Source organism: Akebia trifoliata, chromosome 6 (genome assembly GCF_017979445.1).
Source record: "Akebia trifoliata isolate Shusen 1 chromosome 6, ASM1797944v1, whole genome shotgun sequence".
Classification (NCBI taxonomy): domain Eukaryota; kingdom Viridiplantae; phylum Streptophyta; class Magnoliopsida; order Ranunculales; family Lardizabalaceae; genus Akebia; species Akebia trifoliata.
In genome coordinates this window covers 24,984,606-25,007,927 of record NC_141380.1, presented here as the reverse complement: position 1 = coordinate 25,007,927, position 23,322 = coordinate 24,984,606, and the positions used below count along the sequence as shown (strand labels likewise).

The following is a 23,322-nucleotide window of genomic DNA, read 5'->3' as shown; positions in this document are numbered from 1 at the left end:
AATTTTGTAATTGTTAAAATATTCAGTTTTCTACTATTACATTATTGTTGTTGTAATAATCATCAATATATCTTGATTACAATCATTATTTTCAGACCTAAATTGTCAATATCTATTTCATAAAAACAATACTCGATATGGTGGGCAAAGTTAGGTTCTTAATTGATAACGGATTGAAAGCGGGGGGGGGGATTCGAAAAGGATCAACTCCCAAGTGCCATAACAAGGTCTGGGGATAAGAGTGGACCTCTAAAGAAGGATCCGGTCACTAGCTGTCTGGCTAATGTAGTCGGTGAAACCTAATTTTATAGTTTCATACATTTCTTTATAGATAGAATTGAAGATCTTGATTACCATTTATTTTTTGGTTCTTAAATGATCAACCGTACTGAATTTTTTTAGAAACCTTTTTAGCAAAGAAGGCAATCGGTAGACTAGTGTAATTTCCCAAGGGAAAGAATGACCAGAACGATATGGGCTATAATTGTCACATCAATTCCCCCAAATCAATTGATTTATGTCCTCTTTTCTTTAAGAATCATCAAGAAAGTGTTCTTTGAGGAATTCAAATGGTAAAGCTGCCACAACAAAGAGGATAATAAGAGAAATTTATTATACCAATTTAACTTCAACTAACAACTCCCCCACGTAGATTCAAGATACAACAGTATAAGATTCATCACTAAAGCTTATGGAGTACATTAATAAGAGTTTTCACCTAGATTCAAGCTCCAATATTGAAATACACAGTATAAGATTCATCTCTCAACATGAACAATGGCATCAACAAGAAATTTCTCATCGCCCCCTTTGCCACAAAACTGATGGGATGATACTCACTTATCCCTCCTGTTAATGTAAAGCTCGCCCCGTGCTCGAAACCAGCATGAGCAGACCCAGACTGGCAACTAAGCTTAATGCTTGTACCGGCACTGTAATCTACACCACTATAGATGAAGCAATCTTTCTTGCTCTCCGACTCCAATGAAATTGTGTTCTTCTTCCCATCCAATCCAGCAACCACTCGGAACATGGATAATTCCTTGTCCTCGGCAGCATTTGCCACTGCAAGGTTGCCATTTGGTCCCTTTTGCACTACCAGCATACCAGGAAGGTCAAAAGGCTCTAACATGACTGACTTTCCAATTAAATCACTGGGCGATAATGAATGAGAGGGATTCACATCTTCGGAGATGAGTCTGAAGGTGGCATGGACAGCAGAGTCTGTGCCGGATTCCTGCAATTTCTCCATTGTAATTGACTGGTTCGAATTTGTCAAAACAAAGGTTTCATTGCGGGATTCTTGGGAAAGAGAGATCAGTAGTGAATTATAAGTGGCTGGAATTGCAGTTATCCAATCCGAAAGAGACTTAGCGGTACCAATTTTGATGTCCCAGTCACCACTGCTTAGACCAGCAAGTAGGTAAGGACCATAAAGGATTGCCTGAATAGATGCATACTCAGGACGATCATCTACGAACCACATTTAAAGATATTGTGAGTAGTTTTCAAGTATAAAACATCCTTATATTTCTAAGAGCAAAAAATATTTATCTTATGCCCATATTTTAACTAGACTTGTAGATAAAGAGATGCATATTAAACATATATTCTCTATTGGGTGCATCGACATACAAAACTAATTCATCATCAAAAGGATTACTAGAGGATTCTACCTTTTATGGCCTCCGTTCTTAGAGTCATCGGCAGTTGAAGGGTCACTTTATCTCCAGAACTCCATTTTCTACTGATAGACAGGAAAGTACCTGCTCATGGGAACATCTGGCCATTAGGGAATCGTTTTGCTTTATTATGTATATTAATGAGTTACATCTATATTTACTCATTATTTATACTCCCATCAGATGATTTTAATTTTTAATGATCCTAATTGTAATATGTGTCTTCCAGAATGTGGAGACCACCCTAAAAAAATATTAATTCATTCTTACATTTCTAATCTCATGAAGAGTTTAGTTAAAAAAACAAAAAATTGGAAAAAAAAAAAAAAATGGACTGCCAGAATAAAAATTCTTGGTTTGCAAGGTTGGACCAAACTGATTTTCAACAGCATTGATCATCTTGGTGAGAAAAAATCATTACACAGTTGGATTGGTGTATGTGTGTGTGTGTGTATGTATGGGTAGCGTTCGGCGGGCAATGTTAGGGAGACAATATTTGTCCTATATGACTTATTAAAAGTTTTGGACTGGGCTGATTTTTTGTGAGAATTATCTCCTCACCATAGAGATCATCCTCACAAAAAATCAGCCAATCCAAAACTTTCAAGCCATATAGGACAAATTTTGTCTCCCAACTTCATCTCCCTAACGTTGTCTGCCGAACGATACCCTGTATATGGGTTAGGATCCGGTGACTCATGAAAAAAACACATGATCCCAACCGTTTAAATACAAAATGCAACGGTTAAGATTTATACTCGAGAAAAGTATCTCTGAGATGTGTGTTATGGAGATAAGTATAAATCTTGGCCATTGCATTTTGTGTTTATACGGTCGAGATCATATGTTTTCTCACGAATCATTCTTCATGAGTCAACAGATCCCAACCGTGTATATATATATTCTAAAAAGATTTTAACAAGACCAAGAACACCATTCTAAAATTTTTAGTCGTATCAAATTCAGACTTCATGCTAATAGTGAAATAGATCTCCAAAGTTTTTCAAATTAAATCCAGTTTTCTCTAAGAGCTAGAAATGTCAGAATGAGCTGATTTTTGTGAAGATGATCCCCGTGATGAGTAGTTCATACCATATTGAGAATGGCATATTTTGAGATGGCTTATCCCTAAAGACATTGAAATCCATGTCAGGATAAGCAGCTTCAGAATTCATAACCCACATTCATGATTTATTGTGTGTTTGGGGTGGGGTGGGGTATAGAACGGGATGGTAGCTCATACCAGGAGTTGGTGGAGGCAAATCCTCAGCATTTAATGTTGCCTTTGCACCATTTGAATATGTCCAAGGTGGTATCCTCACGTTCAAATTAGATGACTGCCCTGTCCCCTGCATAACTGAAACTAATTAATGATTTTCGAAAAAAAAAAACAACTTTCTAATAAAGAAAATAATACACTTCACTTTAACCCATAAAAGTTAAGAAGACCTTCAGATTTCTAACAAAAAGTGTCTCAATCCTGAGGGATTAATATAGTTCTTAACTTGGTAGGGACACATGAATAAAGCACCAATAATGTCTAATTTGCAAGAAATAAAAAGAATATAGGAAGTCTTTTTCATATAATTAAATAGAAAATCAATTACCTTCGTAATTTAAACTAATTAATGAGAAAACTTGAGTTAACCCTGAGTGAGGCATCAAGGTGAGGCTTACTTTTCCCACTTTTTTATCCAAAAAAGGCCCAAGAGCTATAGAAATAAAGATACAACACAAAGAACCCAAATTTACAAAACGGCCAAGCTACTTAAATGCAACTAACCATATATACTCACTTGTCATGCTGGCGTGCGATAAAAAAATGATACCAGTTGGAAGCCCTCTACATTCTCATTCATTGTGAATTTGCTAGGCCCATTTGGTGCCATTTCCGATACCTTTCTCAGACAACTTAGCCCTTTCCTAGGTCTGTGTCTTGCCTATTCCAAGGTTGGTTTTCCTCCCGTTCTGGGGGTAGTTCTCTGAAATTTGACACTTTTTGTCATCTGCTAAAACTTGTGGAAGGAAAAATGGGCAGGGTTTCATGGGAAGGAGCATTCACTTCCTGATGTTTTATGTTCATTTTAGGATACATTTTCTTTTGGTGTAAGCAGTTCAAAGATTTTAAGGGATTCTTTTTTGAGGATTTTTTTTTGTTCAAGTGGGAGATGATGTGTTGCAATAGTGCAGGTAGTGGTCATTAGTTTCAAGTGCTTTTCTTGTTTTCTTGTTTTCCAGTTTTCATTGAGGTACGTCTTCTTGACCTCGTTTGTAATCTCTCCTTTTACTTCCTTGAATGAAATTTTCTTATATAAAAAACAATTATTAGTTATATTTTTCCTTTTAAGGCCCAAGGAACTTTATTCTTAGAAAAATGCTAAACTGACTTCCTACAACACTGCGCTAATGTGGTGGTGTGCACAGAACCATAGATGTTTTCCTCGAGATACGAGTGCTATACTCTAGAGGAAAATCAAAGGTTCTTTGTAAACACAATGTTGAAGGAAGTCAGTGTAGCACGGATCTTATTTTTTATGACAAACATGGTGTATAAAAGACACATGGTTATTTTACTGATCTAACTTTTTAATATTTTTACTATAACTTTTATCTAAAACAAATCTGTCATTATTTAGAAGAACTCTATTTCTACATAAGATGGACTAGATGCCAATAACAAACCTCATTCGCAGAAAATGTCAACATCACTTTAAGGTAAGGATCCCACGAAACAACAGGATCTACTTTTTGATTTATCACAATTCCTCCAGCTTTCCAGTCAAGTGAACTTGATATGAACTGTATGATGTAAAGTTGGGGGATAATTCCCTCCTCATCGAAGTATATGGAATCTCCTAACTTTGAAAATGATTCAATTGCTGTAGAAACAAGATTTGAAGATCTAGAAATTATCAAATAGATAGAGCACTGAAATAACACACCAAAAAAATGTAAGATATGCAAACAGCAACCTAATCAAGCTTGCTCTATCAAATTCACAATGTAACAGGAATGAAATACACGTGGAATTTCCTAAATTACGATCTAAGAAATCCATGTTCATTTTAAGTCCTGTACATAGAAGAAGTGTAGTGTAGTCACCAGTTTCAACTATGGCTTTAAAAATGTCCTAAAATGGTACATAACAGCCGTTGTAAAAGTAATGCCCAAACCTGCATCCTTTTTTCTCAAAAAATAAACGTGTTCTGTTATTGGGTCATTTTACGGTTCATGAAGGCTTTGATTTACATGAATAACAGTCATTACAAAATTTTATAACAGCATTATTTAAGCATTTTTAAACAAGGTTCGTTATTTACCATTATATTGAAAATAACAGCTGCCAATTACTGTTAGTTCCGTTATTTATGTTATTTAAGTTCAAAAAATGAATTATCATTTTGAAATCTGGGTAAACACTTCTTTAAACTTATTTAAAACCTAGCTTCAGGACAAACCTGTCCCATAACAGCACCAAAAAGAATTGAATTTTGTTCCCCATCCATGGTAGCTTCGGGCCTTGGACTGTCCACGACCCTGAGGAAGCATATAGATCATCACTCCCGGCTCCCGTCCTCTCTGGATGCTTAGCACACCATTGGTTAGGGCACGCTCATAATAATCAGCATATGCAATTTCTTTCGTCCACCTGAATAGGTGACGAGAAACCTGCACAAAAAATGCACATATAATTCAAAATGAAATAGTATTGAAAGAACTGGGAAGTAAACATGGAAAATATTGGAGGAATTCTTGTGGTCAGCATTTAACAAAGTTAACATATGGTTCTGAAATGGACTAGAGGTAAATCAAAGCACGAGATCAATATACTATCATATGATTTTCCATATACACTCAGCTTTTCTTGGCATAATCAAACTCTTCCAATTCTCATCATATATCTCAAGAAAACCAGAATTGGATGAAAGAATCCCACAGTTGGGAGTTTAGCATAACATAGCTTTGTTGTGACAAGGACAGTTCATTTTCAAAGAATTTTCATCAGATGCAATGTTGTACTCACACGCTCAACACATACCGATACAACTATCACTCCATTCAAGTATTGTGTTACAAGCTTTCATTTATTCTAAAGTTTGTTTATGCCTACTGGCATGGGCATCCTATTTGGGGTTCAAGGGTTAAAAAAGGAAAGACAATAAAGTTGGAGGGGCATTATTGGAAAAGGGGGTAAAGAGGAAAGGCAAGATACAACATTGAAGGGGGTATTCTCAGAAAAGGGGAGAATCCTTGAGATGCGTACGAGATTGAATATGAGCCCCTCTTTGTTGGGGGGTAGGTAAACAATGGGAAGACAGCCATTGTGTTTTATTATATAGATAATATACAGTAAAATGTGCAAATGTGTCATATTAGGTTTGTGAGTCTTAACACATTGTATCCATGTAGGATGCTAACACCTTCTTCCATGTCTTCATAACATAGCATTAGATGGATAATCATAACCAATTGGTACTAAATTCATGAAATTCCATTCGAAATGACCAAATTATTACAGGTGGTCATGAAATGTTTGGAAATGTTGTTTTGGCAATATTTCAGTAGAAATAATCACATCAATAGATTTTGGGGCATTCTAAGGAAAACTAACACACATTCAATATATTGGATTCTAAAATTTCAGGCGACATCTTCAATTTAACCTAAATTTTGTGCCCAAGCTTATAAATATTGCAATCATTCTATTCATTGTAGTTGAAATTTTATTGTGTAAATCTACTGCACCATTCAAGATTTTGAGTAAACAAAAAAAAGGAAAGGAAACCTCCCCAGTTGATTATGAGGGGAGACTGAAACATATAATTTGGAGTTTTCTTTGTAGATCGATGATAAATCAGTTTTAGAAGCATAAATACATCAGATATACCATAAGGAAGTGTTGGGTCTGGTGGGATGTCTTGGCAGAATGATGCAGGACAGTGAAACTTCTCCTAAAATGATGAATCTGAGATATAGACTGAAACAACAAAGCACGAAGAAACGGCTAAATACGTAAGCTTGGATCCTAGGAAGTCACAATCCTACAGTTAGTAATCCCTCGAGTGTTTGGATGAAGGGATGCCAATAGAAGTTAAACTTCCGCTATTTAGAGTCACAATTCTCAATCCAAGTGAAGACTCTTAACCATTTCAATGACTTAGAGAACGATCTAAGACCAACTGTCTATCCAAATTGTGTTAATGTATGTAGGGATCAACTTAAGAATAAGTATGGATAAACAAAAATAAATAAAAATCCAGTAACATTAAGTTCAAAAGAAATAACCTAATTGATCTAATGGGGAGGGTTTAAGTGGTTCGGTTGGGTTTGGTTGGGATCATGGAGGGCTAAAGTTATTGGGCAGCAATTTTAATAGGGCTAGGGATGAATGTGGTGACGTGTGATTAAAGCAAGGGAATGTTGTAACAGTGTTCCAACAAAGGGAATAGTGGCGAATGGGTTTGGAGGCTAATTGGGACGTGCGATTGGAATTGTTATGCTGTCCAGATGTTGGATAGCTGGTTAAAATGAAGATTAGGGTTTGGGATTGATTTGAGTGAGTTTTAAGGTGTGATGGTGTACAAGTATGCAGCCTGGATGGGACATCAAGTGGAAGGAGTCCATAGGGGTTTAGATGATGTGTGGCTTGGTGAATTGGGATGTAACAATGAAGGAGGAAAGGTAAAAGCAGGGAAGAACCATTCGCTCTCGGTACGTGAAATGCAGCGAACCAACGGACTGCATTTAACTTTTTTTTTTTACATCCCTTCCACATGTTTAGTAATATTTGAGAGATTCCCCAAAATTTTCAAATTAATAGCATGCCCCTATGACCTTGGTCTTTTTCGATAGACTGATGAAAAAATAAATCCTCATCTTCAACTTTTAAGTAAAAAAAAGCTGAACTTTTCTCTCTCCAAAATCTGTCATCTTCAATCTCTTCTTTACCCTACTCATCACTTCAACCTTCAAATGCCCTCATCTCTGTCTACCCGTATGAACTGGGTTCATTCTTGAGCAACAAACCACGAATCCCAAACCCAAATTCCAACTGAGCAAACCCACAAAACAGGTAACATAGGGTAAAAGAATGGGAACTGGTTTTAGAAGGGCTTTTGGAAGGTTTGGGACTGAATGGATGGTTCAACCACTACAAAAGGGCCAGGGTTTACTCAAAATAAAAAAATAAAAATAAAAAGAGGAGAAGAAATAAGAGAGATAGAGATACGTAGAAAATTTACCTAGATTCGCACCAACTAAGTCTTCTATACCTTGGAGTCACAGAAAGGGAGTAAGGCATTACGCCAACCAGTCCAATCATGGAGGTAGGTCAACATTCTGTAAATTTTTATTCAATAATCTGTTGTAAATAACATAAGAGTATCTTTAAATACTAAAAACAAAATCCTAAAGCAAAGAGATCAAAAACCTAAACTACCCCAACTGAAAGATAGAAATTACTGAATATAATCAAAACCTCTAAATAAAACATAAAATAAAATCTTAAGTTGAAATTTAGCACTCTAACGGCAATGATGTCTTTGTCTCACGGAAGCACAATTTAATAAGTTTTGTAACAATGCAATTTCCATAATGTATCTGAAAGAAGCTAAACTATACACGTAGAGGAGTTTGAAAGGTCAGGACCAAATAAGAAAGAAAGGGTTAGAATGGAATCGAATTCTGGAATTATGTTAACAAGCATACAATTAATTTTGATGGGAATGAGGGGAAGTTCCAGTAACAGTAGACTGTATAAGAGCACAATAGAAGGTGTGAAAAAGGATTATTGCATGAAATTCTCCAATTGAACAATAGGATATCAAGCAGAGGGTGGCGATGGAGGCCAATAGACCCGTTTGGCTCTTGATTCTTAATGCTGGCAAGAACTCATCATTTAATGTGGGGATTTTGCTTGTAAACTGATGATGAGAGATCCCATGCTCAAAGATCTACCCACAAATCCACATGCACAATGATGGGAGGATGCAAAGAAAAAAAGGTTGAAGAATTCCTGGTAATTAAAGAATCTGAGGAAAGATTGAGAGACATATCTGAGTCCTTACACTTCAACTATATTTGGGCAAATGTAGCAAGCACAGTTTACCACCACAACAATTCAACAAGGCTGCATGAGTTGGATCACGTGTGATGTACTTGAGATTATGAACATATTGAAGGAGATGGCTGTAGTTTTAGAACTCCTCTGGCAGTTTGATAAATGTATTTATTGGATCAAAATACGGGCGACTTACAATTTGGCCCAACTTGACTACCTTGGCTTATACCTCAACTTTTTCGTTGATTTTTACTCGCATCAACTTGTGTCCAGACACTCCTGTCATCAAAAAGGAACTTATGTCCAAATTGTCCAAGTAGACTCTGTATCAGCAGTCAGCACTAGATGATCCTTCTTTTTAAAATCAGTAATGGAATAGTTGAATGACTACTAGATTATCTAAAGAACTAGTCAATAGTTGAGGTGGCAATCATTTGAGCTGGATGGATACCGCCTATAAGAATGTTTGTTATCAACTTTACGGCTTATAGGGACGAGTGGGTGACAGATGGGGTATGGCTGCAAGGAAAATAATTTTACACAAGTAAGAAATATCGAGAAGATTGTGAACAGAAACTCATTTTAAGTATTTCTTAGGTAATTTTTTGTTGATAATATTTTCATTATTTCGTTACGTTTCTATTTCATAGGTAATTTGGTGAACATTCAATTGCAAACAGGATGGTTGACAGGGACAAGATGCCCGGTCTCTGTAGTTTGTACCATGTCATTAACACATTAGCGTAGGGGAAACATGCTAATACCAAATCTATAGGAGGAAATAAGCTAGAGATAGACAAAGCAGCTTGGGCATCCCCCCCTTCACAAGGCCGATAATTGTTCTAGTCTATGTTAATATTCCGATAACTTGATTGTTGTTATTGAACTACAATAATAAAGATCACAATGTAGGAAGTATAAATATGATATTGGAACCTAGGATAAGTTATTCACAGAGAAGGTGTAAATTATATAATATCTTACTTTTTCTTAATGTGGTTGTATATTGTAGTTAAATGATGTAAGAGTGGATTCATTCTTCATTTCCATGTCCTAAGTAACTCCTGAGATAGAAATGAATATTTCCCTCATTTCCAAAAATTTTAAGCTAATTCCACAGTGGTCGGGATATTTTTATTTCTAGGCTCCCTGAAAAATACCATGAAATAGAAATGTTAAACCATGGGATTATATGATAACTCTTCCATAATAACCTAGAATTTCTAGTCCATGTTCTCCCAGAGAATTTATAAATGTGAAAGCAAATGTGCAAACCTTTAGCATGTTGTACGTAGTGCAGGATTCTTCATTTTCAGTCTTTAGAGTGTCCGCTAACCGTTTTGGGTTAGACCTGCACATAAAATGAGGCAGCGAACAGGAGAAAACAATATGAGCTTAAAGATACTATAGAACATTACTCATTAAGCTATGGGATATAACCAAAAGTTTCCTACTACTTCTTTCTATTAACATTCAATCAAAGCATCCAGGATGAAGGAAATGGTAAATCCAATAAAGGGAATATATACTTGGATGCAAAGAAGCTCCCTAGTGCCATTACCAGAATTCACTGACTGATGTTCCCCCTGTTGCATAGCTGTGAGAAGAATTGACAACATCCATAAAGAACATCCCTATTTCCTGCCAAACAACAAGATATAATAGAACTTCAATGTAAGTTTCAACTTTAAGTGCTTCCTAGAAGTAACTTAGTTAGCAACAAGAAAGAGAATAAAAATAAGGGAAAACGACTGCAATTCCACATAAACTATACAAAAGAAACAAAACCATATACATATTTTTCACTTATCGGGGGGGAGGGGAACCTTGAACATATTTTCAAATCCCTCACTCTTTTCAAGACTTCTAGATAAAGACGATGTCCATTTGGAGAGACTATGATTTCTTTACATGGGATGAACTACATTTTGCAAGAACAACAATTTTACCATCAAAGTTGGAGGCATGCTAGTGAGGATTCAAAGAGAACTAATGAACACAAGATGGGACTCTTTACTAAGAAAAAATAATGTATTCAAAGATCAATGCAGCAAAATTAAGGAATTCCATATAACAAAAAAAGGAAGTATTAGTACATATTTAAGCAGAAATAACAGCTTTCAGATTATACAGAAATTATTCTGGACCCATTTACCATATAGAGGGGATCACCAGTAACTTCATATCGCATCTGAGATCCAATAACAATTGGGATATGTGTATTGGCATGAAAATTGGAAAGACTATCGGCCTGCAAGCGACAGAGAGAAATTTAATAACGAACATTCTAGAAGGAAAAAAGGTGACAACATGAGAGAAAACAAACAGCTCATTGAATAGTGTGCAATTTACTAATACATTTTACAGGTACCCTGTTTCAAATGAGATCTATTAGCAGGAGAAGGGTGAGGGTGGGTTTTGAAGGTGTTGGTTTGCTAAGTTGGTAAACCTAGTGAGTGTTGATTCCACAGATCTGGGTTCCAAACCAGCTACACCTATGAGTTTCTCAGCATCAACATCATCATCAAAGCCATATCCCAAAAACTTGGTGTTGGCTAAACGAATCCTTTTCCTAATTTTGTAAAGAGCCATGTCATGATTGTGCCCCTACAAAGAATTGAAGTAAAGCTTCTTCAATGTTATTGACATTATAATGGCATTGTAGTAACAGCCATTACAATATGACAATATGACGGCAATATAACATTTTCAGTCAATTATAATAGATGGTGGGTAGGCTGGGACCAAAGCTCCTACTACCTCAAGGTTACCGCAATAAAGTATAGCATCATAAAAGTTTCATTATCTTATATAGACATCACATATCAGTACTCGTAAGGATCATACTAATGTCTATAACTACAGTTTTCAGATTTTAACTCAAAGTTTATCTGAACATCAGTGGTTTTTATTTTACTGTCTCAAATGTAAATTTGAGAATCCCTTAGTAACAAATTGCAGCCGAACTGCGATACACATTTGCAGATGTTCAACCCAGATATTGAGTTTACAGGATCAATTATTGCAAAAGATCTCCTAGTCATAAATTTAAATTTATAGACTATCTTGTAATGCATAGGGGAAGAAGAAAAAATATATATACAGAACATCTTGTTTAGTCAAATCTTGATGGAAAAAAAAATGGTAGTAGAAAATATCTATAAGCAAACCCACAACCAGTGATGAAAGAAGGAAAAAAAAAACCGTTTACCTTTAATGCAAGCAAACCCAGAAAGCATGGTTTGTCGAATAGGTGAGCCAACTCTAAATGCTTCTGGTCTCCCTGCACACAGTTCAAATGAAAGAGTAAATTCAAAACCCTGAAGAACACAATACTAAAAAAATGCCAACAAATAGTAAATATAATAGAAAGAAACCAAGGGATCAATCCATGACTCCTGACTTGGTAAAGTTACAAACTCAAACTGTAATGGACATCACAACTCTAGTTTTGTGGAAAAATTTTGTGTATGTAGAGGTTTTAAATAAACTTCATTTTTCTAGCTAAGTAGGATGATATGGTGGCTATGTGGTCATATTAATTTGTTATGTATGTAACAAAAATCATTCTATATAAGACAGTGATTAATGTATCTGTACGGCACTATGTTAAGGATTTAAGTATCATTACAGAACTTCATGTCATTCCATTTTGGAACACCAGTGAAAACATAGGGGTGTTGTACTTATTAAAAAAAAACATTGTGAAGTCATCTCTCTTCAGAAGCTGCCGAGGGGTTTGGATGAAGAAGATTGCTTGATATATCAGAAACCAGAACAAGGGAGGGGACTTGATACTCGAAAATACAGCGAACCAAGAAATGAAGTGATCGTTGACTCTGCAGTTACCAGAGTTCTTTGGTCCGACAGAATAGAGGGGAAAAGAGATCAGTATCAGAGGGGTAGTTCAAAAATGGAAGAAGGAACCAAGGTGAAGATTACAGAAGGAGAGGCTGACGTGGAGTTGTATAGGAGGAAGGGAGGATTTTCAGATGGCTCTATCATAATAGTCTCAAAGAAGAGGGACAGAAGTCAAAATACAGTGTGGGAGAATTGTGGGTTGTCGCTAGATCCAGGGAGTTCGAGCATGCAGCATGTGTGGCAGGATAGTCGAGGGAATATTTCTAGGGAAGGTATTTTTAACTCTTCATTAAGCACATTTGGTTTCACTCTTCTCCCTTTTTCGAACACTTCTTCTTGGGTTTCTTGTATGGGCTCTGGTGGGTCTTCCTGTCGTGTTTTCGTATTTCCTTGGTATTCTGTTAACAGGTCTCAGATTCCTGTAGCCTTGATCGAATCTCATCAGATCAGCGAGATCTCTCATGTTGAGGAGAATTTAAGGGAGATTAGTAGAGATGTCCTATGTCGTTCTTCGTCAGAGATTCTCTTGACCCAGATGCCGGAGGAAGTGACGGGCTTGAATCAGACAGAAGCTTATTTCGATGGGCATTGGGATGACAGAGGTTTAGAAGATCCAAATTTGGTTCAAGAGGAGGATTTAGTAGTTCAAACTGAAATGGAAACAATTGAATGGTTAGTGAGCCAAGCCTTGAGTATGGCAGAGGAGTTTGGAATAATACCGGAGACAGATGATAAAAATTGTTCGCTTATCTTAAGAGTGGTCATAGGAGACTCGAAGGACAGAGCTCTCCTTGAGGAAGAGTTGAAGGAGTTAAGCAAGGATAATGGAATTGATGTTGATAATTTGGGGCTGGAGGCGTCAAATAGTCAAGAGATTCAAACATTTAGGGATGGGCAATCAAATGAGTTGGTTGTGGTGGCTCCTATGGAATCAGTGAAGAAGATGTATAGGCCAAAATTGGCCAAGATGGCGGAACAATAATAGAGTCGTTCGTTGGTTTAGGTTTGGGTTCTTGTTTTGGTTGCTATGTCGATTAAGATTTTGTCGTGGAATGTGAGAGGGTTGGGGGAAAGAATGAAGAGGGCGGCTGTGAAAGCGTTTATCATAGCCAAAAGGCCAATCTTAGTTTCTCTTCAAGAGTCGAAGCTTTCGTTTTGTGAGGATAAGGTGATTAAGGACCTTTGGAGGGGGAATATTGGTTGGGTTGCTCTTCCAGCTCTTGGGAGTGCAGGTGGTATTCTTTTGATGTGGAATAAGGATTTCATTCAAGTGATTGACAACTTAGTTGGGGCTTTTTCCATTTCTATCCTTTGTAAGTGCGTTAATGATGATTTTCAATGGGTTTTCTCAGGGATTTATGGCCCCACAATGAGTAGGGAGAGGCAACAATTTTGGGAAGAGTTGGAGGATCTTGCGGGTTATTGGCATAAGCCTTGGGTTCTAGGGGGAGATTTCAACGTTATTAGATTCACCAATGAGAGGAATGGGGGGCAGAGGATCACTAAGGGGATGAGGGATTTCAACGCTTTTGTGAATAGATTTGCCTTAATGGATTTACCCCTTCTAGGTAGAAGGTTTACTTGGTCCAATAATCAAGCTGAGCCTAGGATGTCCAGACTAGATAGATTTTTGGTGAGTGGAGATTGGGAAGAGAAATTTCGTAATGTGGTGCACACGGCAGCCCCGAGTCTAATTTCGGATCACAATCCTATTGTTATTGAGGCGGGGCAAAGTCGATCTGGTCCGATTCCTTTCCGATTTGAAAATATGTGGCTTATTCACCCAAATTTTGCAGATCTAGTTAAAGATTGGTGGAGGGAATGTCCAACAGTGGGGTACCCAGGAATTGTTTTCAAGAACAAACTCAAGTATCTAAAAGAGAAATTGAAAAAGTGGAACAAGGAAGAAGTGGGGAGAGTTGAGTTGAGAAAGGGGGAGCTCCTCAAGGAAATTGAGGATCTAGATTATAAGGAGGAGCGGGGGGAGTTAGAAATAGTGGAAAGAGGAAAAGAACTGAGCTTAAGTTAGAATTTCAAAGAGTTGCGTTGATGGAGGAGATAAGTTGGCGTCAGAAATCTAGAATTCAGTGGCTTAAAGAGGGTGATAATAATACCAAGTTTTTCCATAAGGTGGCCAACTATCATAGAAAAAATAACCAAATGGACAATTTGATGATCAATGGGACTATGGTAGAAGGGGAAGAGGGTATTAGGGAGGGAATAGTAAGTTACTACAAAGAGCTTTATAAAGAAAGAGAGGATAGGAGGCCTCGCCCGGACAATCTCGATTTCAATATGCTAACTAATGAAGAAAGGGCGGGGTTGGAAAGGCAGATCGGGGAAGATGAAGTGAGATCAGTTGTCGCATCCATGGGAGGGAACAAAGCGCCGGGACCAGATGGTTTCACAATGGAATTCTTCAAGCATTGCTGGGAAATTATCTCCGAAGATTTTATGAAGGTGGTTTGGGAGTTACAGGAAAATGATTGCCTACATTATGCTCTTAACAGTACCTTTGTGGCATTGATTCCGAAAAGAGTGGGGGCGGTTGACTTGAGTGATTTCAGACCCATTAGTTTAATAGGATCGGTGTACAAGATTATATCTAAGGTGTTGGCGAACAGATTGAAAGAAGTTATGAAAAAACTAATTGGTCCTGAACAAGGTGCCTTCATTAAGGGAAGACAAATTTTGGATGGTGTGTTAATGGCTAATGAATGTTTAGACTCTAGAATCAAAGCCAAGAAGGCAGGGTTAATAGGAAAAATCGATATGCAGAAGGCGTATGACCATGTAAGCTGGGATTTTTTGGAGTATATGATGGGGAGGATGGGGTTTGGTTCTAGGTGGATTGGGTGGATTATGAAGTGTATAACGTCAGTGTCTTTTTCTATCCTAGTCAATGGTAGTCCGGCAGGTTTTTTTCGGAGTTCTAGGGGGCTGAGGCAGGGTGATCCGTTATCTCCATTTCTATTTCTTATAGTGACGGAGGCTTTGGGTAAGTTGTTCAGTAGGGGGGTCGAGATAGGGAGGTTATCCGGGTTTAGGGTGTCTGTTGAGGGGCCATTAATTTCGCATTTGCAATTTGCTGACGACACCCTAGTATTTCTTGATCCGGTTACAGACCAAGTTAGAACTCTTCGGGTTTTATTATGTTGTTTCGAAGCAATTTCAGGTTTACACGTCAATTTACAGAAGAGTAAGCTGTTTGATGTTGGAGAGGTTCCGAACCTTTCAGTCTTAGCAGCTACTTTGGGTTGTAGGAGTGATATGCTTCCATCTTCCTATTTAGGATTACCTTTAGGGGCTCCGTATTGTAGTAAGAATATTTGGCAGGGTGTGATCGAGAAAATGGAAAAGAAGTTAAGTACTTGGAAGGCTAAATATCTCTCAAAAGGGGGGTAAGGTGACGCTGATTAAAAGTACTTTGAGTAGTATTCCGATTTATTTCTTATCCTTGTTTACATTGCCTCAATCGGTGGAAGTGAAAATTGAAAGACTTATGAAGAATTTCCTGTGGAATGATAATAATGGTGGTAGAAAGTATCATTTGGTGAATTGGAAGATGGTTTGTACTCCAAAGAAGAATGGAGGCTTGGGGATTCGAGGTCTAAGACTAACTAATAAAGCTCTCCTAGGTAAGTGGCTATGGAGATTCGGGGAAGAAAGAGATAACCTGTGGAGGAGAGTGGTTAAGGCTAAGTATGGTGAGAAGAGGTTTGGTTGGTATAGTGGAGAGGCTATAGGGACTTATGGGTGTAGTGTGTGGAGAGGTATTCTGAAGGGTGTCGAGAAGTTTGAGAGGGAGATAAGATTCAAAGTTGGGAGGGGAGACAAGGTGAGGTTTTGGGAGGATATTTGGTGCGGAACTTCTTCTCTATCTACCCAATTTCCATCCTTGTACGCTTGTTCTTTGAAAAAAAATAACTCAGTAAGACAGTGTCTGATTCGGGATGGGATTACGGATTCTTGGGATCTGGGTTTAAGAAGAAATTTCAATGATTGGGAATTGACGGAGGTTACATCTCTCCTACATCTCCTTAACTCGACTCAAATCAAAGAGACCGAGCATGACAGATGGGAATGGTTCAAGGCGAAGGATAAGAAGTTCTCTGTTAAGTCTTTCTATTATTGTTTACAGCCATTAGGTGATGTATCTTTCTCGCCTTCTGTCCTTTGGTCTATTCTTGTTCCTTCTAAGGTATCCTTCTTTCTTTGGCTTGCCTCTTTGGGAAGAATTCTCACCATGGATAACTTGATAAATAAGGGGGTGGGTTACTCCGAATTTATGCTTTCTTTGTTGTAAGGATGGGGAGTCTGTCAACCATATTCTTATTCATTGTCCTTTTTCCCGATATATTTGGATGTTCTTCTTATCTCGCTTCAAGGTAAATTGGGTTCTTCCTTTATCTTTTTTTGCGCTTCTAGAGGGTTGGAGTTACAATATATTCTTTTCTAGAAAGAAGATTCTCTGGGCTATCCTTCCATTCGCCATTGCTTGGGGTATTTGGAGAGAGCGTAACAACAGGGTTTTCCTCAGCAAGGAGAGCACATCGCATACTGTAATCTTGGAGATTTTGGGTTTCTTGTTCCTTTGGTCCAACTTGAGGAAAGACTTTGAAGGAGTGGGCTTCCAAGATTTTGTTTTCAACTGGGATACTATTTGTGACTCTTAGTTCACCGTCGACATTGTTTTTTGGTTACTGTTCTTCTTTGTTGTTGTTGTTGTTGTTGTTGTTTGGGGGCTATCTCAGCCTCCTTCTCTTTTCTTCATTAATATAAATTTATACTTATCAAAAAAAAAAAAAAAAATTAAATAATTTACTTGTAAAATATGTGCTACGAAAAAAGAGAGGATATTATTCAGTAAACATTACATTTGAGCTTAATTAAGCATTAAAAGTATTTTTGTGTATTTGTATCTTCATATCCAAGCATATCGGTGAATTGTTATTTTTCCAATGTGTCATACTGGAAAATAATGTCACTGATATTTAGTGCCATCCTCCACTTCTACATGATAGAGGATCACACCCTTCATAGTAAAGCCTGCATCAAGCCACCGAGGTCCTCATTTGCGCTATGTTGGCACAAATGACACCCCAGCCCTCTAGATTTCATGGTCTAGATTAAATTTTTTTTAAAATCCAAAATAAAAAACTTGTTTTCGCCTGATCAATGGTTTGAAATTTGACAGCCACTAAAATTCCCAAGTAAAATCCAACTCCAGAGGTGAAAAAATGTCCTTTTTAAATTGTTTTTAGAGTTCTTACAATTTTGTGCTCTACATCCATGTGGCACCCAATCATGTTTTGTGCTCTACATCCATGTAGCACCCAATCATGTGGTTGGAATAATGCATCCACAATATAGTATATTCCAAATTTTATATTTATGTATGAGAGATCCTCACCTTTTTCATCAATTTAATTTTTACAGGTTACATACGGAAAAAAAAAATTCCACAAATTTCTATGTACAATTATCAAATCATCAGAATTTTCCTTAACAAGAAAATTAAATGTTGCCAAATCACAAAGGATGAAAACCACCAGATTAAAAGATTACAACGGTAGAGAATTTGGGTGAAGTTATGAGTTTATTTCTATGAGTCTATGGATCCCAACCCCTATATATATATATATAGATATATGGGAAATGTTCAACACCCTACACTTTACCCTACGCTTTACCAAACGTGTTTTGTCCTACACCGTAGAGATCATCCTCACTAAAAATCAGCCCATTCTGAAATTTCTAGCCCCATGTTTACAAGTTGAAAAATCGTGATATATATATATATATAGATATATATATATAGATATATATATTTCTAGCCCCATGTTTACAAGTTGAAAAAACGTGATATATATATATATATAAGAATATCGAATACTTCCTTTTTAAATGGATTTGAATGCTTCTTCTTTAGAGGGAACAAGAGGCAAGGTAAAAAAACGGAGAATTTTATTTGCATAAGAATGTGTATGGTATGACCATGCAGTGCACAGTGACAATTCTATTGGAATTAGACACAAAAGTTTTACCGTTATGCTGTACAGCTTATAAAGGACATCATTCATGCCACCAGTTTCTTCGTTAAGTGACGACCAATGCCTTTCCAGACTGTATTTTGTTATGACATTATGCACTCGGTTGCTGAAGTAGTCTACCATCCAGATAGCCATTTCTAAAGCTTGCTCGTTCCTGCCTAATGAATATTGATCCAAAAGGCCTGCTAAGATCTGTCAAAGTATGCAATATAAGGCTTCTGATATGAAATTTACACAACCAATGAAACTTAGCACACCTAATATGACACTCTCAAGGTAAAATCTACCTTGTGAATGGTGTAATATGGTGCCCAAACAGGTTTTATAGCTTCAAAACGGTCAAATTGTTCAGACGGGAAGGCAGACAGATACCCTGTGCCCATTTTTTTCTGGCAGTCATATAGCACAGAAACCACCGCAGACATTTTTTCATGGAGAGTATCATCGTGAGTACTGGCCCACATTTGTGCCGATGCACTCATGTAATGCCCTACAAGATTTCAAAGGAAGTTGTTTGTATAAATCATGTGCATCAAAACCTAGAAAGAAGATGGACAAGATTCGGCCTATGACATGTATAATTCACCATTAAGCTGAGAAGCAATTTGAAATCCATGATAAGTTCAATCAAACAGCACCACTTGGGCCATTTGAAATGGGTAATTGATTCCAGTTTCAAGTCATGGAAAAGAATTTCACTATAAACAAATTAAAAGAAAAAAAAAATGGAATTTGATCCCACATAAACAACAGAAATATATGCTGGTAAAGCTCAAGCATCTAAAGGGATGGTTACTAAGTGGTGTGACAGCACCACTTCCACGATATCTCAAGAGAGGTTTTCATTTCTTAATTCAAGTTTAAAAAAACAAAAAAACAAGTAAGGGATAACCATGTGATAATAGTAACCCAATAGTAAACTAATCTTTACTATATTGCTGTTAATGGAATGCCTAACTTAAGATTTATAACAAACAAATGATGAATTTCTTGTTAAATAATAGGATTTTTTTATAGGTACAGGGTTAGTGGTTAGCAAATAAAATTGGGTTCGAGGGGGTTTGAACCCAAGATGTTTGAAAAACACTCCACGCATCTTACCACTTAGCTAAGTTGGCACTTTAATGAGGATATGTATTCTTTGAGAACTGAAGATAACTGTAGAAATTCAAGCAAAAGTAAACTCAAATCTTTGTTAAGAGTCAAAGCAGACTAATTGTTGTCAGTGGGTTTCTCAATCGAAGAACTTGGAAAAGAAAATTTTGTTAGATAAGTAGATTAAGCCCAAGTTTACAATGAACCCATATCAATAAATCCAGAGTTAAGAGATGGGCCTAAGGGCATGTTCGGCTGCAAGATTTACATGGATAAAATTATCCTCGTCCCTGAATCTTTCTTTCCCTTTCATGTGTGTGTGTGTGTGTGTAATTCTGTTTTTTTTTTTTTTTGGAATTAAAGTTTCTCTTATAAACTCTTGCTCTTCTTTTTGAATTTTAGTCTGTGATTGTTTCACTGCCTTCTTCAAATTCCCATTCTTTAGTAATGAACTACAAGTACATCTATGTAGCAAATTCATCAGAGCTTTTTGTATCTTCAGATACAAACAGATATTATAGACTACTAAGAATCCAATAATGTAAATCAAACTGTGACGAATTAATAATTAAGCAAAATGAGGAAACTAAACTAACCCACAAAATGCCCTCGAAGCTCACAATCCGAAGCCTCCCATCCTCCATACGGCACTCCAGGAGTCGGGAAACCAGCCGTCTTCCTAAAGCTCCAAACCAAGCTATCAACATCCAACATAAGCAAGTACTCCAAGTTGGTCTGCTGCGCCTTCCCTTGAATTGAATCAGGATCCAATCTCACGTCGTGTAACGACACTTCTCTAAGGAAATTCCCTCCTTTTTGACTCTTAATATTCCTATACATAATCATCCAATTCAACTTGTCCTCATCTTTAAGAAATTTCCTCGGAAACAAATTCGACCATGCAAAGTCATCGGTTGGGATCACATGGTAATGAGAAAACATCTCCTCTCTCCATGAATCGTTTTTCGAGGACAACAGATGGTAACGGATAGTGTGTGAAGAGGCCTCAGTGGGAATGTTGGTGCATTCTTTACCAACAGCATAATCTACGAAGAACACGGAAATAAGAACTAATAACAAGAATTCAGACAACATTAAAATCTTCATTATTAACCAAGAGAACCCTAATGAAAATCAAACCAAATGGATTCAATTTAACCCATTTTTATTGTTTTACTTTCTGAAGAAAAATGAAGCTTTGGAGCTCTATTTATGGGGATTCCAAGTAAGAATCTGAACTTCGAAGTTAAATTAACAATCTCGTGAAATTTAAGATAAGGTTTTCTTTGATGTAAGATTAAAGAATCAGAAATAATCAGATAATACAAACAAAAAAAACCAAGAAAAAAAAAAAAGATTTTTTGGGAGGAGGAAAGTAAGAAAGGTGGATTGAATCCCTGATTTAGTGTCGGATTCTTTGGTTTGATCGAAAATTTTCTACAAAATCAGAAATAGAGATGAAGAAAATTGCTAATTTAGGTTGAATAATAACAAGAAGACAAAGAACAAGTGGAGCAAAATCGAGAAATCGGACAATTTTAGGGTTCGAAATGGGAGATTTTCGGGGATCACCATATGCTCTCACAAGTCACAACTGTGAGTCGGTGATTCGCTTGAGTGACGTTTCTGGACCTTTTCGGATTTGGCTTTTAGGCAATTTCTTGATCTCGTACTGTAGAGAGTGTGATAACTAAACAACGCCTATTCTCCATTATGAATTACGTGGCATTCTTTTTTATTTTGTTTGTAGGATCACTTTCCAGCTCGAAAGCAATTAGAGGATACGATTGACACGTGGCAAAAAAGTTGAAGTATGGAATTTGTTAACTGCCTCATCCTTAGAGTACAGGATACTTTTTATTTTTTTCCCTAATATAGACGTCAGTCTGATCCAATTGAAATGCTATCCAACAACTTCTGCCGCTCTTTTCTCATAGTGTCGCTCTCTTTTCACAAGGAATATTCTTTTGTAAGAAAAGTGAGAAAGGGTAATGTTATAGGCATCCCAATTATTATTAAGGACACCCCACAGTCAAATTTTGAGCTGATTTGTGGTGAGAATAATCTCTATGCATAAAAAACCAGCTCATTTTGAAATTTCTTACCCCATCAAAATAAGTTGAAGACTCATAAATCATTTATATTTTTGTAAATCACTTTTAAAAGTTGAAGACTCATAAATCACTTTTTATCAGTTTCAAGAAATCAATATCACCAAAAATCAGTCTATCCTGAAATTTTTAACCTATTTAAAACAAAAACAAATTGGCTATGGTGTGGGGGTGCCCTTGGTAATAATTGGAGTGCCTTTAATCCTACCCAACGTCAAAACCTATTTTTCTTGAGCCTTTCTACACTAACACTACAAGTGGCATTATGTGCAACCATTGATTTTCCGCAATTATATAAAAAGGCTTCTTGAGAAAAAGTATTCATGGAGTATGATTTTCTACACTCACTAGTGTTATTTGAAAGGGAAAATTACTTAATAGACCATGTCAAAGGGATTTTTTTTCTAAATAATCCCTAAATTTGGGGTTTGATAATCTACTTAGTAAATTTTTTATGTCTAATTTTTTTTATTATTATGAACAACGAATGTAAAATCTCATACTCCTAATTTTGAACATTTAGATGTATTTTTTAATTTTTTAATGATTTATAATAATAATAATAAAGGTTAATGAAATTGGGATTCCAAAAATTTTACAGATTCCATCATAACTTTTGATTAAGTGTTTGTTTCACAATTATATTAGCATTTTGGATATTTTGAGAAGATCTATCCAGCATTGACGTTAAAAAAAAAAAAAAGAAGATCTGGATCACATTTGGAGGGTCGAGTTCACCACTTTTTATAGTTAAGCTCAGCATTTTTAAAGATATCCTATTGTCACACCAACACTTATTAAGAGCATCCCAATTGCTTTTCTAAACCTTTAATTGACCTTGTTAAATTGAAGGCTAATGAGAGTTCGCGACTAACATCCTAAAAAGGGCTGTTGGGCATGTTAGCCAAATAACACCACAGCCCTATCAAATCTGTTGATCTGATTCTTAAAATTATAAATAATAATAATAAAAAATTTGGCTTGATCCAAGAGTTCGAAAATTTTCTTATTATTATTTATGAAAGTTCTTCAAATTTTATGTTCTACATTATTTTAAATTCTATGTCAGATTTTTTTATGCTAGATGGAGGACTCCTTTTCTTTTCCTTTGAGAAAAATATGAAAACAGAAGAAACGTTTGATTGTTGAGTCTTACCATCTATTAAGGTAAGGATAAGGATACGGATTTAATTAATGTCATGGCTGGGCTCAAGTCAAGCCGTATAAAAATTCTCTAATATGAATTGTCACATCATCACCCTTCTCAACCGTGGGTTATCTTTTATTAATGGTAGGGATTAGGTGTAAAGGACGAGAGTATAAACGGAGAGTATGTATAAAGTCTCTCTCTCTCTCTTTATTTATATATTAGAAGTTTTGGAATAGGCTGATTTTTTGTGAGGGTGATCTCCTCATCATAGAGATCATGCTCACAAAAAATAGTCTATTCCAAAGCTTCT

At 36.5% G+C, this 23,322-nt stretch overlaps 1 protein-coding gene across 1 annotated transcript; it reads right to left on the bottom strand.

The window, feature by feature from the left end:
• Positions 1-594: 594 nt before the first annotated feature.
• LOC147400484 (uncharacterized) lies at positions 595-21,338 on the bottom strand. Its single transcript, XM_086446180.1, has 12 exons — positions 20,348-21,338; positions 18,944-19,146; positions 18,651-18,848; positions 11,954-12,025; positions 10,898-10,993; positions 10,304-10,383; positions 10,018-10,093; positions 5,141-5,351; positions 4,365-4,561; positions 2,926-3,031; positions 1,677-1,766; positions 595-1,473 (listed from the first exon to the last, which is right to left on the bottom strand). The coding sequence occupies exons 1-12, from the start codon at positions 20,856-20,858 to the stop codon at positions 725-727; spliced, it is 2,589 nt and encodes an 862-aa protein (XP_086302306.1). The 5' UTR covers positions 20,859-21,338; the 3' UTR covers positions 595-724.
• Between the last annotated feature and the right edge of the window lie 1,984 nt (positions 21,339-23,322).

Excerpts from the sequence above, each read along its gene's own strand:
- LOC147400484 (XM_086446180.1), bottom strand. The coding sequence starts at position 20,858 with ATGAAGATTTTAATGTTGTCTGAATTCTTGTTATTAGTTCTTATTTCC. Across the intron at positions 12,026-18,650 it reads ATAAGCTGTACAGCATAACG|GGAGACCAGAAGCATTTAGA; the intron begins GTAAAACTTTTG and ends AACTGTGTGCAG. Across the intron at positions 4,562-5,140 it reads TTGGTGCTGTTATGGGACAG|CAATTGAATCATTTTCAAAG; the intron begins GTTTGTCCTGAA and ends TTGTTTCTACAG.